The sequence below is a fragment of the Mytilus trossulus genome, chromosome 7 (genome assembly GCF_036588685.1).
Source record: "Mytilus trossulus isolate FHL-02 chromosome 7, PNRI_Mtr1.1.1.hap1, whole genome shotgun sequence".
NCBI lineage: Eukaryota > Metazoa > Mollusca > Bivalvia > Mytilida > Mytilidae > Mytilus > Mytilus trossulus.
In genome coordinates this window covers 6639368-6655014 of record NC_086379.1, presented here as the reverse complement: position 1 = coordinate 6655014, position 15647 = coordinate 6639368, and the positions used below count along the sequence as shown (strand labels likewise).

The window sequence follows — 15647 nt, the reverse complement described above, 5'->3', positions numbered from 1 at the left end:
TTGGAAAGGAGATTATAGAAATTTTTAAATAATAAAACTTTTTTTACCAACTCGTAGGTACAAGTACATTGTTATACAGACTGTATCCCTGTCTACAGTACACCGTGTCTACCCTGCAGACATCTTAATCAATTATGAGAAAAAATTAATTGGGAAGAGAAAAAGAAGTTGTATACATCTCCAATAGAATTATGACAAGACAATGTAGACTGACAAATGACATGTATGTTTACAATGTGTATGTTTAGATGTCTTAAAATCTTAATGACACATGCACACATACATGTAGTGTATTTAAAATACATTTAACAATTAGATTTATGACAAAACATACATGTATATATAACAAATAATCATTTCACTATCAAAGATCTCATATAATCAGTTCTTTAAATTCTAAAATATATATAGATCCAACAAGAAAACATACTCACAGTACAATGTATCAGAATTTCTTTTAAAGTTCTGATCCATACAATAAACATGATAAAATCATAAACTGGTAACACAGATATACAATGTAGGTATGTCCTTAAATTAACCATGGTAACCTAATCACAAACTTTAACAATTGTGGACAACAATGGTAAATGACACCTGCCTTTTTTGATTTACAGTCAATTGAAGGATGAAATAAATACTGTAGAGCTCTGTATGTGGTATACATACATGTGTTTAACATGTTATTCACTATTGGTTTTACTCTAAATAATTTATAACTTTTAATTGTCAAGATCAGTTTTAAATTTTTTTTTAACATGAAATAGGTAAATTGAACTGGATCCAACATGTCAAAAGTGCTTCCCACTAGGTGGTACATTTTTAAAGAAAATACAAGGTTAAAGAAAGATAACTCTAGAATAACTGTTGAACATTTTCATGTACATTAAAGAGCTGTTGCACATTAATGGGAATTTTTTATTATTATTTTGAATTAAAAACTGATTCCATACACACTTCAGCTCATTGACCATGTCATTCAATTGAATTTCATGTTAAACAATGTAAAATCTTTCTTTAACCTTGTATTTTCTTTAAAAATGTACCACCTAGTGGGAAGCACTTTTGACATGTTGGATCCAGTTCAATTTACCTATTTCATGTTAAAAAAAATTATATTATATATATATAAGACATATACATTTATAAGGTTTTTGGTTTAAAAAATTTATGACCAACAACCAAATCATCAAACTTCAATCATAACAGACAACAATCTTACATTTATCACTTTCTGATATCTGACTAGAATATACACACATTAAAGGTTTTCTAAGAAAACAGTGATGCACACTTCTAAGAAACGTACATTGTGAGCACCATATGCATTGCTAGAACAGGTCTGTTCTTAAATGAAAAAATTACATTCATGTCAGAAGTATATAGCCATGGGGCAACCTTTTTTTGTGATATATTACTTAACATGCTAAAGGCATAATTCTTCGAAAGGGAAAATGTCCATCATAACATGAAATATACTTATTTTAGAAAAGAGTTACTTTTACAATATTTTACCTTTGAGACTAAGAAACACCTACAAATGTACTACATGATAAAAAATGTTGTACCTGGAAGGGGACCAGTCCTCTTACATGTATATTTAAATAGGTGTGGTATTTAAATACATTTGTCTTATGTTGGACTACATCTTCTTCCTTTTAGGTAAAAGTATTTAGTGAAACCCTCTCCCTTTTTGAAAAGACTTATAGATAACATACATGTACCATTCCTTTACTGCATGTACTTTACCTTTTCTAGGTTCTCAACATTTAAAAAAAAAACATGACAAATTTCTAGCAGTGCATCTGAAATCCACAATATTTGCTTCTCAGTAAAATGCAAAAGACCAAGAACAATATATTTATATATCTGTTTAGGGTTACTTCGGGTAATTCTACATTTAGATTTACATGTCATGCATGTATTTTAATCTTTTATATAATTTTGTTGTTTGAAGAGCTGGAGTTCTGTAGTTGGTTTAAAAAAAAACAACCTACAACTAAGATTGATGATAAGTCATGAAAAATTCAGTATACTTACGATCAATCTCAATGGAAAGTTATTTTGTGAAATCTACTCAATAAACATTATTAAGTCTGAAATTATTTTAAACAAATCATTAAAAAACTTTTTGTGAATCTGAACAGATATATATATATATAATCATTATTTATTTCTTTTGGCCTAAACAATGGCACTAAAACGATTTGACATTTTGATTCTGTTTGTCATTCTGATACTCAACAAAATCATCAAATAAAGAAGGCCAAGCCTCTGTATCATCGTAAGTACTTAAATCATCTCCAACTTGTTCTACAAAGTTCAGGAACATATCCCACGTGTCACGGGGAATTCCCCTTATACTAGGGTGTTCTTCTAAAAACTCTATCCATTGTTCTATAACGGGTGGTTGACTCTGAGAAAAGATCAGTTTCCAAAGGCCCATGGCCATATCACTCGGAAGTGTTCTTTGTCCCGTTTCAATGTCCAGACCAAATTTATAAGTCCATTTGTAAAACTCTTTGAAGCTTTGTTTGTTTTTCACATCATTTAAGAGATCTGTAAATTTTGACTGAATTCCTTTAATTGAATCAGCTTTCAATGCTTTACACCCTGTGACAAATTCTTCTTTTGTAAATTTGCACATTGTTTCTGCGTTAAATTTCCATGCTAAAACTAATACAATAAATTCATCTGGATTTACTTGTAGATCTGAGCAAAACTTTTCGATTCCTTCAGCTAAAATTGCTTCTTCCCCCGAATCTCTGTATTGTTCAAACATCGCCAAAATCTTACTCTCTGACACATCACGTGAAATGAATGACAGTCTCTTCCCCTCCCCATTGCTATGTTTTTTAATAGGTGGCAGTTTTGGGTATGGCGTGAACATTTTTTTGTCCGAAGCGATGGCTGATTTTCCTGTTGACATGGGTGTAAAACCTTGATCACCTGTGCCTCTATCAAGATCTTTTGAAATTGTATGCTGAGGTGGTCTGTAATCTGGCCTTTGTGTACTAGTAAATCTGGTCTCTGTTGATGACCCTGGTGGTTCACAACATGATTGACACTTGCCCATTGGAAAAGATATATCCAAAACAAACTAAATACCTACAAAGAAAAACAAGAAAGATATCAAATAAAGTTACATGTAAGTACAATGTAGCAACACTGTTATCATGGTTATCATGTGATAACAGTCAGAGCTCAGACATAAATAAGTCTGAATCTGCTTTAATTTTGACTCATAGAGGTCTAAATTTGTAAGTTTTAGGATTTGTCTCCCTTTAATGCAAGACAAAATACGACTTTAATAAGTCCCATATTGTTTAACAAGAAAAAAATGACCAGAATCAAAAACTTGCAAATATCGACTCCTACAAGTCAATAATTTATCTAAATTGGTTAACTTCAAGACCCACGCATATTTATAAAAAGGTCACACATCTAAATCAAATAATGACAACATTAAAAGACAATGCTTTGTCTTCTAAAGAAAAATATGAAATATGACTAATTTTGGGAACTATCTGACAGGTGGGACTTCATACATGTCATAGTATGGTACAGACACGACAGGGTCCATCTGACTAGTGGGACATCAATGTTTTGAACCGACATAACAGGGACCATCTGACTAGCTTGGACTTCATAGTTTGGTACAAACATGACAGGGACTATCTGACTAGTGGAACTCCCAATGTTCTGTACAGACATGACAGGGGACTATTATCTGACTAGTGGGACTTCATACATGTCATAGTTTGGTACAGACATAACAGGGACCATCTGACTAGTAGGACTTCATAGTTTGGTACAAACATGACAGGGACTATCTGACTAGTGGGACTCCAATGTTCTGTACAGACATGACATGGGTCCATCTGACTAGTGGGACTCCAATGTTCTGTACAGACATGACAGGGGTCCATCTGACTAGTGGGACTCCAATGTTCTGTACAAACACGACAGGGACTATCTGACTAGTGGGACTCCAATGTTATGTACAGACATGACAGGGGACTATTATCTGACAAGTGGGACTTCATACACATCATAGTTTGGTACAAACATGACAGGGACCATCTGACTAGTACATGTAGGACTTCATAGCTTGGTACAGACATGACAAGGACCATCTGACTAGTGGGACTCCAATGTTCTGTACAGACATGACAGGGGTCCATCTGACTATTGGGACTTTATAGCTTGGTACAGACATGACAGGGACCATCTGACTAGTGGCACTTCATTGCCAATGTTCTGTACAGACATGACAGGGGTCAATCTGACTAGTGGGACATCAATGTTTGTTACAGACATGACAGGGACCATCTGACTATAGGGACTTCATAGTTTGGTACAGATATGACAGGGGTCCATCTGACTAGTGGGACTCCAATGTTCTGTACAGACATGACAGGGGTCCATCTGACTAGTGGGACATCAATGTTTAGTACAGACATGACAGGGACCATCTGACTAGTGGGACTTCATAGTTTGGTACAGACATGACAGTGGACTATCCAAATAGTGGGATTACATCAATGTTTAGTAAAGACATGACAAGGAACTATCTCACTAATGGGACTTCTTAGTTTGATATACATGTAGACATGACTGGGGACTATCGATATCCAAATAGTGGGACTTAATAATTTGGTACAGACATTTGATATATACATGACAGGGGACTATCGATATATGATTAGTGGGACTTTAAAGTTTGATACAGACTTCACATACATGTACAGGGAACTCCAATTTATTGAAAATAGACCAAAAGGGAAAAATTAACAAGAAGGGACAACCTTTCATGACTGTCAAAATACAGAATTATAATCTTTTCATACCTATTTTGAATTGTACCTCCCAGTATATTTTTTGTATACCATTTTGTAAATTATTGATCACAAAGATTTATAGGTACAATGTATATGTTAGTCCGAGACGTCAGAGCTCATCCCATATCAAAAAGTGGATATTTGCCCACCCAAAATAGATGCGTTGCTTCATCGCTTCTGGAGCTGATTGAGGGCCTTGGAATTATATAAATCGGGCTTCAATCTCTTCATTTTTCATTTATCTTTTCATTTATAAGTTTCACCTACCAGCCAAACCTTTATTTTTCTATATTTTAACATTTTTCACAGAGACCCATGATTTCTGCATTTTTGACTTTCACTTTCAAATGGACGTCAAGTTATGAGAGAGTTCCTGGCCTCAAGACTCAAATATGCAAATATTTATATTTTGTTACCTCCTTTGTAGGAGATAGATGTTTAACATTTAGCCTGAGTTACCTCCTTTGTAGGAGATGGATGTTTAACATTTAGCCTGAGAACACAGTTATTTTGTAGTGCATTTCTTTAAGACAATAAACAATGATAAATTCAAATTAAAACCAGATGCTCCGCAGGGCGTAGCTTTATACGACCGCAGAGGTTGAACCCTGAACGGTTGGGGCAAGTATGGACACAACATTCAAGCTGGATTCCGCTCTAAATTTGGATTGTGATTAAATAGTTGACACAGCATAGGTTTCTGACACAGAATGAATGTATTCAAATGAACTTAAAATTTTTGTTTTCTCTTAGAGCAATTCACTATGCTGTTGAATATTAATCCTCTCAAAAAAATGTTTGAAGAAATTTTCTTTTTATTTATGAAATTTCAAATGAGAAAAATTGAACCCAATTTTTAATCACATCCCCCTTTCCCTTATTCCAAAACTAATTTCAATTAAATATTCTAATGGAGTTTGCAACAATTACTACTCATTTAAATACATCATAAAATATTAAGATGTAAAAAAACTGCTTGATATCAATGAATGGTAAAGATTATTTAAATTTATCAGTTGGTAGTAAAAAGTGAATATACATTGTATATTGTATATAACAAAGATTTAAGTTGATTCTGGACAAAGAAAGATAACTCCAATTAAAAAAAATTCTTGCAGATATTTCTTGCTTACTATACTGGACAAAGAAAGATAACTCTTAACTAAAAAAATATTTGCTATTTCACAATATTGTGAAATTAGATATTTCTTGCCATTGCACAATACTGTGCAATTGAAAAGACTTGCTATTGCACAATACTTAATATAATAATTTTAGATCCGGATTAGGACCAACTTGAAAACTGGGCCCATAATCAAAAATCTAAGTACATGTTTAGATTCAGCATATCAAAGAGGCCCAAGAATTTAATTTTTGTTAAAATCAAACTTAGTTTAATTTTGGACCCTTTGCACTTTAATTTAGAACAATTTTAAAACTGGACCAAAAATTAAGAATCTACATACACAGTTAGATTTGGCATATCAAAGAACCCCAATTATTCAATTTTTGATGAAATCAAACAATGTTTAATTTTGGACCTCGATTTGGGCCAACTTGAAAACTGGGCCAATAATCAAAAATCTAAGTTCATTTTTAGATTCAGCATATCAAAGAACCCCAAGGTTTCAATTTTTGTTAAAATCAAACTAAGTTTAATTTTGGACCCTTTGGACCTTAATGTAGACCAATTTGAAAACGGGACCAAAAATTAAGAATCTACATACACAGTTAGATTCAGCATATTAAAGAACCCCAATTATTCAATTTTGATGAAATCAAACAAAGTGTAATTTTGGACCCTTTGGGCCCCTTTTTCCTTAACTGTTGGGACCAAAACTCCCAAAATCAATACCAACCTTCCTTTTATAGTCATTAACCTTGTGTTTAAATTTCAAAGATTTCTATTTACTTATACTAACGCTATGGTGCAAAAACCAAGAAAAATGCTTATTTGGGTCCCTTTTTGGCCCCTAATTCCTAAACTGTTGGGACCGAAACTCCCAAAATCAATACCAACCTTCCTTTTGTGGTCATAAACATTGTGTTTAATTTTCATTGATTTCTATTTACTTTAACTAAAGTTATTGTGCGAAAACCAAGAATAATGCTTATTTGGGCCCTTTTGTGGCCCCTAATTCCTACACTGTTGAAACCAAAACTCCCAAAATCAATCCCAACCTTTCTTTTGTGGTCATAAACCTTGTGTCAAAATTTCATAGATTTCTATTAACTTAAACTAAAGTTATAGTGCGAAAACCAAGAAAATGCTTATTTGGGCCCTTTTTGGCCCCTAATTCCTAAAATGTTGGGACCAAATGCCCCAAAATCAATACCAGCCTTCCTTTTATGGTCATAAACCTTGTGTTAAAATTTCATAGATTTCTATTCACTTTTACTAAAGTTAGAGTGCGAAAACTAAAAGTATTCGGACGACGACGACGACGACGACGACGACGACGACGACGACGCCAACGTGATAGCAATATACGACGAAAATTTTTTCAAAATTTGCGGTCGTATAAAAATTGCACCTGCTCTTTCTCAAAAATATTTTAACAGTGTAGTGTACTACCAGTGAGACAAATAATATCAAAATTATAGAAACTTCTACCAGCTCTAACTCAAAATATTGACAGTTCTGTGTTAAGGGGGTGTAAAATTCGGTTTGACAGCTTCAGACGTGATCAAATTTGACCTTTTATAACTGGACCAATTCACTATTTAACATAAAGTTTCAGCACCCAAATTTTTTTGACATGTAATTACACCCCCCTTCTTAATATTTCATGTATTTGATATCAAGAAATGAATTGGGAAATTGTATTAAATAAAACATGCATGTTATACGCTGTTTACACTAGGGACTATATTTGTAGACAACGAAAACCAAAGGACGATAACTGTGTCCTTGGACCATTTAGAAGCAACCACGTTTTTTTACCTCCTTCACAGGTGATCGGTAACAAGCATTTAGTTTTGACCACGATAACAATTGGAAGCTCTTGGATATTTAGGTAACTTGCATCGTAAATGAACGAGGTGTTACATTATGGTCATTTGCACTGTTTTCCTCATGGTCACGTGATAATCTTTGAAAATGAAAGGCAAAATGCAGAAATCATGGGTCTCTGTGAAAAATGTTCAAATATAGAAAAATAAAGGTTTGGCAGGTAGGTGAAACTTACATACATGTAAATGAAGAGATAAATGAAAAATGAAGAGATTGAAGCCTGATTTATATAATTCCAAGGCCCTCAGTTGGCTCTAGAAGCGGTGAAGCAGCACATCTATTTTGGGTGGGCAAATATCCACTTTTTGATATGGGACGAGCTCTGACGTCCCACGGCCCCAGCTTGTCTGGCAAAACAGCCATCGGACGTCAGAGTAATCTCGGACTATGTACATGTATACATGCTACTTTTACATGTACAAAATGAACATGATGTATTTTTTAAGTATGAAATTTTGTACCTCGTCATCTTGTGAAAGATTTATAAATGTATGTTTGTGTATGTCATTTAATACAGCATGTATATAGAACTTAGAAGATATACAAATGTATGTACGTCATGGCAGACCATCTTCAGAACGGTGTGGTAGGTGGTCTGATCCTGGATCCTGTTTATAATAGGGGGGGGAGGGTCCAACTATATGTCCCCATTCAAATGCATTGATCATCCAAAAAAGGAGGGAGTACAAACCCTCCCCCTGGATTCGCCACTGTTGCCATAATAATGCATGTAATTTCCTGTTTACCACGCTAATTTAAGTTCACTTTCATGAGTCACTCTTAAAATCAAAGAGCTGAATAGCTCTGAGGGGAAAGACGGCCCTTGTTTCTATTTAATTATGTTTTTGGAAAGGGGGGTATCTTTCGATAGTTTCCATATGAAGAATGAACTAGAGGATCTAAAGAGCCTGTGTCACTCACCTTGGTATATGTGAATCAAACAAAGGAAGCAGACAGTTCATGACAAAATTGTGTGATTGTGATGTGTTTGTACATTCTTGCTGCTTACAATTATCTCTATCTATAATGAACTTGTCCGTGTAGTTTCAGTGGAAAATGTTAGTAAAAAATTTACAGATTTTATGAAAATTGTTAAAAATTGATTATAAAGGACAATAACTTTTTAGGGGGTCAATTGACCATTTTGGTCATTTTAACTTATTTTTGAGACTTAAATTTCTGTACATTATTGCTGTTTGCAGTTTATCTCTATCTATAATAATATTTAAGATAAATAATAACCCAAAACAGCAAAATTTCCTTAAAATTACCAATTCAGGGGCAGCACCCTAACAACGAGTTGTCCCATTCATCTTAAAATTTCAGGGCAGATAGATCTTGACCAGATAAACAATTTTGCCCCTTGTCAGATTTGCTCTAAATGCTTTGGTTTTTGAGAAATAACCAAAAACTGCATTTAACCTCCATGTTCTATTTTTAGCCGTGGCGGCCATCTTGGTTGGTTGGCCGGGTCAAAAACACAATATTTAATTTAGATACATCAATGATGATTGTGGCCAAGTTTGGATTAATTTGGCCAGGTAGTTTCAGAGGAGAAGATTTTTGTAAAAGATCATGGATATTTACGAAAAATGGTTAAAAATTGACTATAAAGGGCAATAACTCCTAAAGGGGTCAACTGACCATTTTGGTCATGTTGACTTATTTGTAAATCTTACTTTGCTGAACATTATTGCTGTTTACAGTTTATCTCCATCTATAATAATATTCAAGATAGTAACCAAAAACAGTAAAATGTCCTTAAAATTACCAATTAAGGGGCAGCAACCCAACAATGGGTTGTCTGATTCATCTGAAAATTTCAGGGCAGATAGATCTTCACCTGATAAACCATTTTATCCCCATGTCAGATTTGCTCTAAATGCTTTGGTTTTTGAGGTATAAGCCAAAAACTGCATTTTACCCCTATGTTCTATTTTTAGCCATGGCGTCCATCTTGGATGGTTGGCCGGGTCAAAAAACACAAACTTTAAACAAGATCCATCAATGATGATTTTGGCCAAGTTTTGTTAAATTTGGCCCAGTAGTTTCAGAGGAGAAGATTTTTGTAAAAGATCATGGATACATGTGTATTTACGAAAAATGATTTAAAATTGACTATAAAGGGCAATAACTCCTAAAGGGGTCAACTGACCATTTTAGTCATGTTGACTTATTTGTAAATCTTACTTTGCTGAACATTATTACTGTTTGCAGTTTATCTCCATCTATAATAATATTCAAGATAGTAACCAAAAACAGTAAAATTTCCTTAAAATTACCAATTAAGGGGCAGCAACCCAACAATGGGTTGTCTGATTCATCTGAAAATTTCAGGGCAGATAGATCTTCACCTGATAAACCATTTTACCCCCATGTCAGATTTGCTCTAAATGCTTTGGTTTTTGAGTTATAAGCCAAAAACTGCATTTTACCCCTATGTTCTATTTTTAGCCATGGCGTCCATCTTGGATGGTTGGCCGGGTCAAAAAACACAAACTTTAAACAAGATCCATCAATGATGATTTTGGCCAAGTTTTGTTAAATTTGGCCCAGTAGTTTCAGAGGAGAAGATTTTTGTAAAAGATCATGGATATTTACGAAAAATTATTTAAAATTGACTATAAAGGGCAATAACTCCTAAAGGGGTCAACTGACCATTTTGGTCATGTTAACTTATTTGTAAATCTTACTTTGCTGAACATTATTACTGTTTGCAGTTTATCTCCATCTATAATAATATTCAAGATAGTAACCAAAAACAGTAAAATTTCCTTAAAATTACCAATTAAGGGGCAGCAACCCAACAATGGGTTGTCTGATTCATCTGAAAATTTCAGGGCAGATAGATCTTCACCTGATAAACCATTTTACCCCCATGTCAGATTTGCTCTAAATGCTTTGGTTTTTGAGTTATAAGCCAAAAACTGCATTTTACCCCTATGTTCTATTTTTAGCCATGGCGGCCATCTTGGATGGTTGGCCGGGTCAAAAAACACAAACTTTAAACTAGATACATCTATGATGATTGTGGCTAAGTTTGGTTAAATTTGGCCCAGTAGTTTAAGAGGAGAAGATTTTTGTAAAAGTTAACGACGCCGGACGCCAAGTGATGAGAAAAGCTCACTTTACGGGGCGCCGAATGGGACTCTTGTGCTTTTGTACTCAAAATTCAATTTTGTACGGACAAAAGTGACTTTTGTTCAACAAAAATGAGTTCAGTTTAACAAAATTTGTATCATACTACAAATTTGAAATTTTGTCATACAAAATTATCTATCAGCGGACAAAAGTCACTTTTGTCATGACAAAATTCATTTTTGTTACACAGACTTGACTTTTGTTATTTTGTTACACAGACTTGACTTTTGTTACCTAATTTGAAAATTGAGCGACAAAAGTCAATTTTGTATTTAAATTAGTTTAGTTTGGTTTCTGTGAACTAATTTGCATACAAAATCGACTTTTGTTACACAAAATTGACTTTTGTTACACAAAATTGACTTTTGTTACACAAAATTGACTTTTGTTACACACAATTGACTTTTGTTACACAAAAATTACTTTTGTTACATAAATATTACTTTTGTTACACAAAATTGACTTTTGTTACACAAAATTGACTTTTGTTACACAAAATTGACTTTTGTGAGACAAAATTGACAAAATTGACTTTTGTCTCAACAAAATTGACAAAATTGAATTTTGTCTCAACAAAATTGACAAAATTGAATTTTGTCTCAACAAAATTAACAAAATTGAATTTTGTCTGAACAAAATTAACAAAATTGAATTTTGTCTCAACAAAATTGATTTTTGTCTCACGAAAGTCAATTTTGTCTCACGAAAGTCAATTTTGTCTCATTAAAGTCAATTTTGTTGTTACAAAATTGAATTTTGTCATCACAAAAATGAATTTTGTCGTCACAAAATTGACTTTTGTCTCAACAAAATTGACAAAATTGACTTTTGTCTCAACAAAATTGACAAAATTGACTTTTGTCTCAACAAAATTAACAAAATTGACTTTTGTCTCAACAAAATTTACAAAATTGACTTTTGTTTCAACAAAATTGACTTTTGTCTCAACAAAAATGACAAAATTGAATTTTGTCTCAACAAAAATGACAAAATTCAATTTTGTCTCAACAAAAATGACAAAATTCAATTTTGTCTCAACAAAAATGACAAAATTGAATTTTGTCTCACAAAAGTCAATTTTGTCTCACAAAAGTCAATTTTGTCTCACAAAAGTCAATTTAGTCTCACAAAAGTTAATTTTGTTTCACAAAAGTCAATTTTGTCTCGCAAAACTGAATCTTACCGTACACAATTGACTTTTGTGATTTAATTTCCATATCAGGTAACAAAAGTCAATTTTGTATGCAAATATGTTTATATTTGCATACCTTTAAGACAAAATTGACTTTTGTCATGACAAATATGAATTTTGTCTACAAAAATGAATTTTGTCATGACAAAAATGAATTTTGTCTACACAAATGAATTTTGTCATCACAAAATTGAAGTTCTCACAAAACAAGTCTGTAGCACATAGTTTTGTAAGACAAAAATGATTTTGTTATGACAGAATTGAATTTTGTACAAAACCACAAGAGTCCCATTCGGCGCCCCGTACACTTGGCCTTTTAGGCCAGGTGAGCTAAAAAGAGAACAGCTAGAACATGTAGAAAGGTTGACAATATTGAAATCAATTGTTGTTTATGTAATTTCCTTTCCTTAGTTTAGGATTCAATTTGGACCAATGGAAGAGATCTGCATCTTCTAAATCTAAACATTTGATTAAAGTTGATAGCTAATTATCTAAAACTCAACTGAATTCTGTCATTTCACAACAACTACAATATTTTTTTGAAATCTTGATTGTGTACCACTGAACTGCAGACTTGGGCCATTTTCCATTTTTTGTGACAGTACTCTTGGATTTTGCTTTTTTTTCTTTAGAATGTGTGGACTGAAAAATCTATTCAGTTTTAAATTTCCATTGTTAAAGTTCTGAGTTACAACTCTCATCACAGGGAAACAGGTACTAATAAAAAAACAATATGAGTGATGTAAACTGTATGAAGCTTGTTTCCAAATCTTAATTTTGAAATATTTGTAAATAATAAATATGTTTTAACTACAAAATGCAAATTTTTATTATTTTTTTTTACCATTACAATGATTATGTAGGTACACAAACATTTAGTTTTAATAGAAGACTACTAATCCAATAAAATGTCACATTTGAAGTGTTTTTAAAATACATTAACTTTTATTTTAATGGATAATTACTCATCAATTGAGGTGCTCCTGAGTTGGAGGAAGATTCTCAGATTTTTTACAGAAAAAAGTGGTCTCACTAATTAGCGACAAGAAGCGACAAGTAGGAAATTTTTTTCTTGTCGCGAAATAGTCTTCATGACGCTTCTTGACGCTTTTTGTCTCTAATAAGCGAGACCCGAAAAAAGTAATAAAATCGTTTCTTTCCCCTGTCTCATGTAACTCCACGATCTTTGTTTATTTTGAAAGTTGTTGTTAAATGCAATTAAAGTATTGCATGTTGATGTTTAAATCATCTACAGTAAACAAAATTATGTTTAGATTTAACAAATACAAATTTGTAATTAGTGCACGATCTCTTAGAATGATTTAAATAACCAGTGAACTGGAGAAGGATATCCCTGCTTCTTCCAAGAATGACGTCACTATAAAATACAATGTAGGTTGGATATATTTAGAATATCTCGTCATACTAATTTTTCCGGATTGTAAAATAAACGTAAATAGTGTAAAGGAAAGTTCAAGATACGATAATTTCGTGAGAAACAGAAGGGAAATGTGTAAAAAAAAAGTTTAAAGTCAAACTATTCATTTCTGGGTCTCCTTCTCTTCAATGTAAGTAAGATTTGTTGGGGGGTTTTCCACACTATAACATGTATAAAAACAAAATGAATGATATGAGGGAGTGTCACTCTGGTCAATCCCATAGGGGATTGACGGCTTGAAGCCGTCTGTCCCCAAAAAATCAGCTAATCCTATGTTCCGCTAAGAACCCTATGTCACAGACCCACTTCAGTAAATTAAATGTAAAACAAAACAGGTGATACATTGTATATCTAACATGTCTAATTCAGGAATAAATTTCTCTAATTTCTTTAATAGTTCATTTATTTATCCCTCCCCTTTTTTCATTAAGATACAGGTCCAATCAAAAACCAACATAATCACCAATGAATTGTTCTTTGTCTTTTATCATGTTTATACACTCTTTCTTTGTGTAGCCTGTAGGGCATGTAGGGGTACCCAACCTTCTATTTCGATCCGTTTTCTAAATAACACAGCGTTTGGAAGGATTAAAGAAGTTTTAATGTCATTAATTATTTATATAGTTAGAAAGTGTGATTATGACAACTGAATAGGAACTGTGCGATCGATAACATGCACAGTGAATAGGTCGATAAAACAAAAACAAGGTAATGCATTTGTGCTTTAGAATTGTATAATTTGGTGAATCACCGAAATTTCTGGCAGTTTGTCGTCTTGAAAGACATCACTCGGGTATTTTCTTTATCCCTGCATACAACAAATATATCTTTCCGTGTTCCTTTCGCCAGAATCTGTCGATTTCATGCTGATTGTCAGAGAGAAAGAATAACAAATGGTGGACTTCCTGTCGATGTGTGATGTACGTCATCAGAATATGTGCATATCTACTTAGATATAACCGCGGGAAATTCAATTTTTGTGACAGATAGATATAGATAATACAAATTACAATCCACCAAGAATTCTAGTTCAAATCGAAATTGATATATATGAGGCCTTAGCCTAGATGAAATTGAATTATATCTTGATAAAACTAATTTAAAAGTCAAGAAGAAATTGGAAAATTATTAATGAACCAGAGACATAACCACATGCACTTGTCTCAGATCCCCCCCCCCCCCTATATATACAGTTGCATATTTTTTTAGGATATTTATAAAATACAGAAATAACCGATTATTTAACCAAAAAAAATTGTGTTTATCTTTTATAACAAAAAAGTTATGTCTTTCCTTCGAAAAATAATTACGGCCACAAATCTGAATTTTGAGCAAATATACAAAATTTCGACCTCATTTTACACAAAAAGTAGCACATGAAGGTATATTTTTTAATACATATTTGATTTAATCAGGTAAAAAATAGCCTATCTGCAAATGTTCATGAACTTGTAAATACAGGATCAAAACTGTATAGCGTATGCCCTTAAAACACTAATTCATCTCCAGTAGAAATTAGCTACATTTTAAAAGTCTTATCTCCACTCCATTCATAGTGGCAACTTTAAATATGGCATTGGCTATTTGACTCTGATTGAAATATTCGTCCTCATTCAAAATAGTCTATTACAATAGAAATGTCAGTTTTACCGGCACCTGCAATATAGTGAATTTCTTGCAAGGCGCTGGATAAATAGAAAATATGTAATTTTTCTAGTCTCTAGGTGTAAGATAAGATAAGATAAGATATTTTATTTCCTATTATGGGCCCCAAAGGGCATAAACATTACAACATCAATATTTTTTTCATAATACAATACAAACAATGAGATAAAAAAAAAAAAAAAAAAAAAAGATAAAGCTAATTGCATATAGTTAAAAACTGTTTGTTGAAGAACTGCCTATTATTTCAAAGAAAGATGATTCAAGGAGAGATGTACCGAAATTTAGAAAGTTAAATAAACAGTTCAAGTTAAAACTACTGGTATACAGTAATTCTTTGATTCTTTTATGTTGACAGTG

The 15647-nt window shown here is 32.8% G+C and overlaps 2 protein-coding genes across 2 annotated transcripts in view; both read right to left on the bottom strand.

Annotated features, from left to right (window-relative positions):
• LOC134724557 (TGF-beta-activated kinase 1 and MAP3K7-binding protein 1-like) overlaps positions 1-15647 on the bottom strand; it is a 381784-nt gene that overhangs the window by 303259 nt on the left and 62878 nt on the right. The window lies entirely within an intron of this gene.
• LOC134724547 (DCN1-like protein 3) lies at positions 1044-14537 on the bottom strand. Its single transcript, XM_063587639.1, has 2 exons — positions 14377-14537; positions 1044-3108 (listed from the first exon to the last, which is right to left on the bottom strand). Exon 2 carries the CDS (start codon positions 3074-3076, stop codon positions 2198-2200), a length of 879 nt encoding a protein of 292 aa, XP_063443709.1. The 5' UTR covers positions 3077-3108; positions 14377-14537; the 3' UTR covers positions 1044-2197.

Excerpts from the sequence above, each read along its gene's own strand:
- LOC134724547 (XM_063587639.1), bottom strand. The coding sequence starts at position 3,076 with ATGGGCAAGTGTCAATCATGTTGTGAACCACCAGGGTCATCAACAGAG.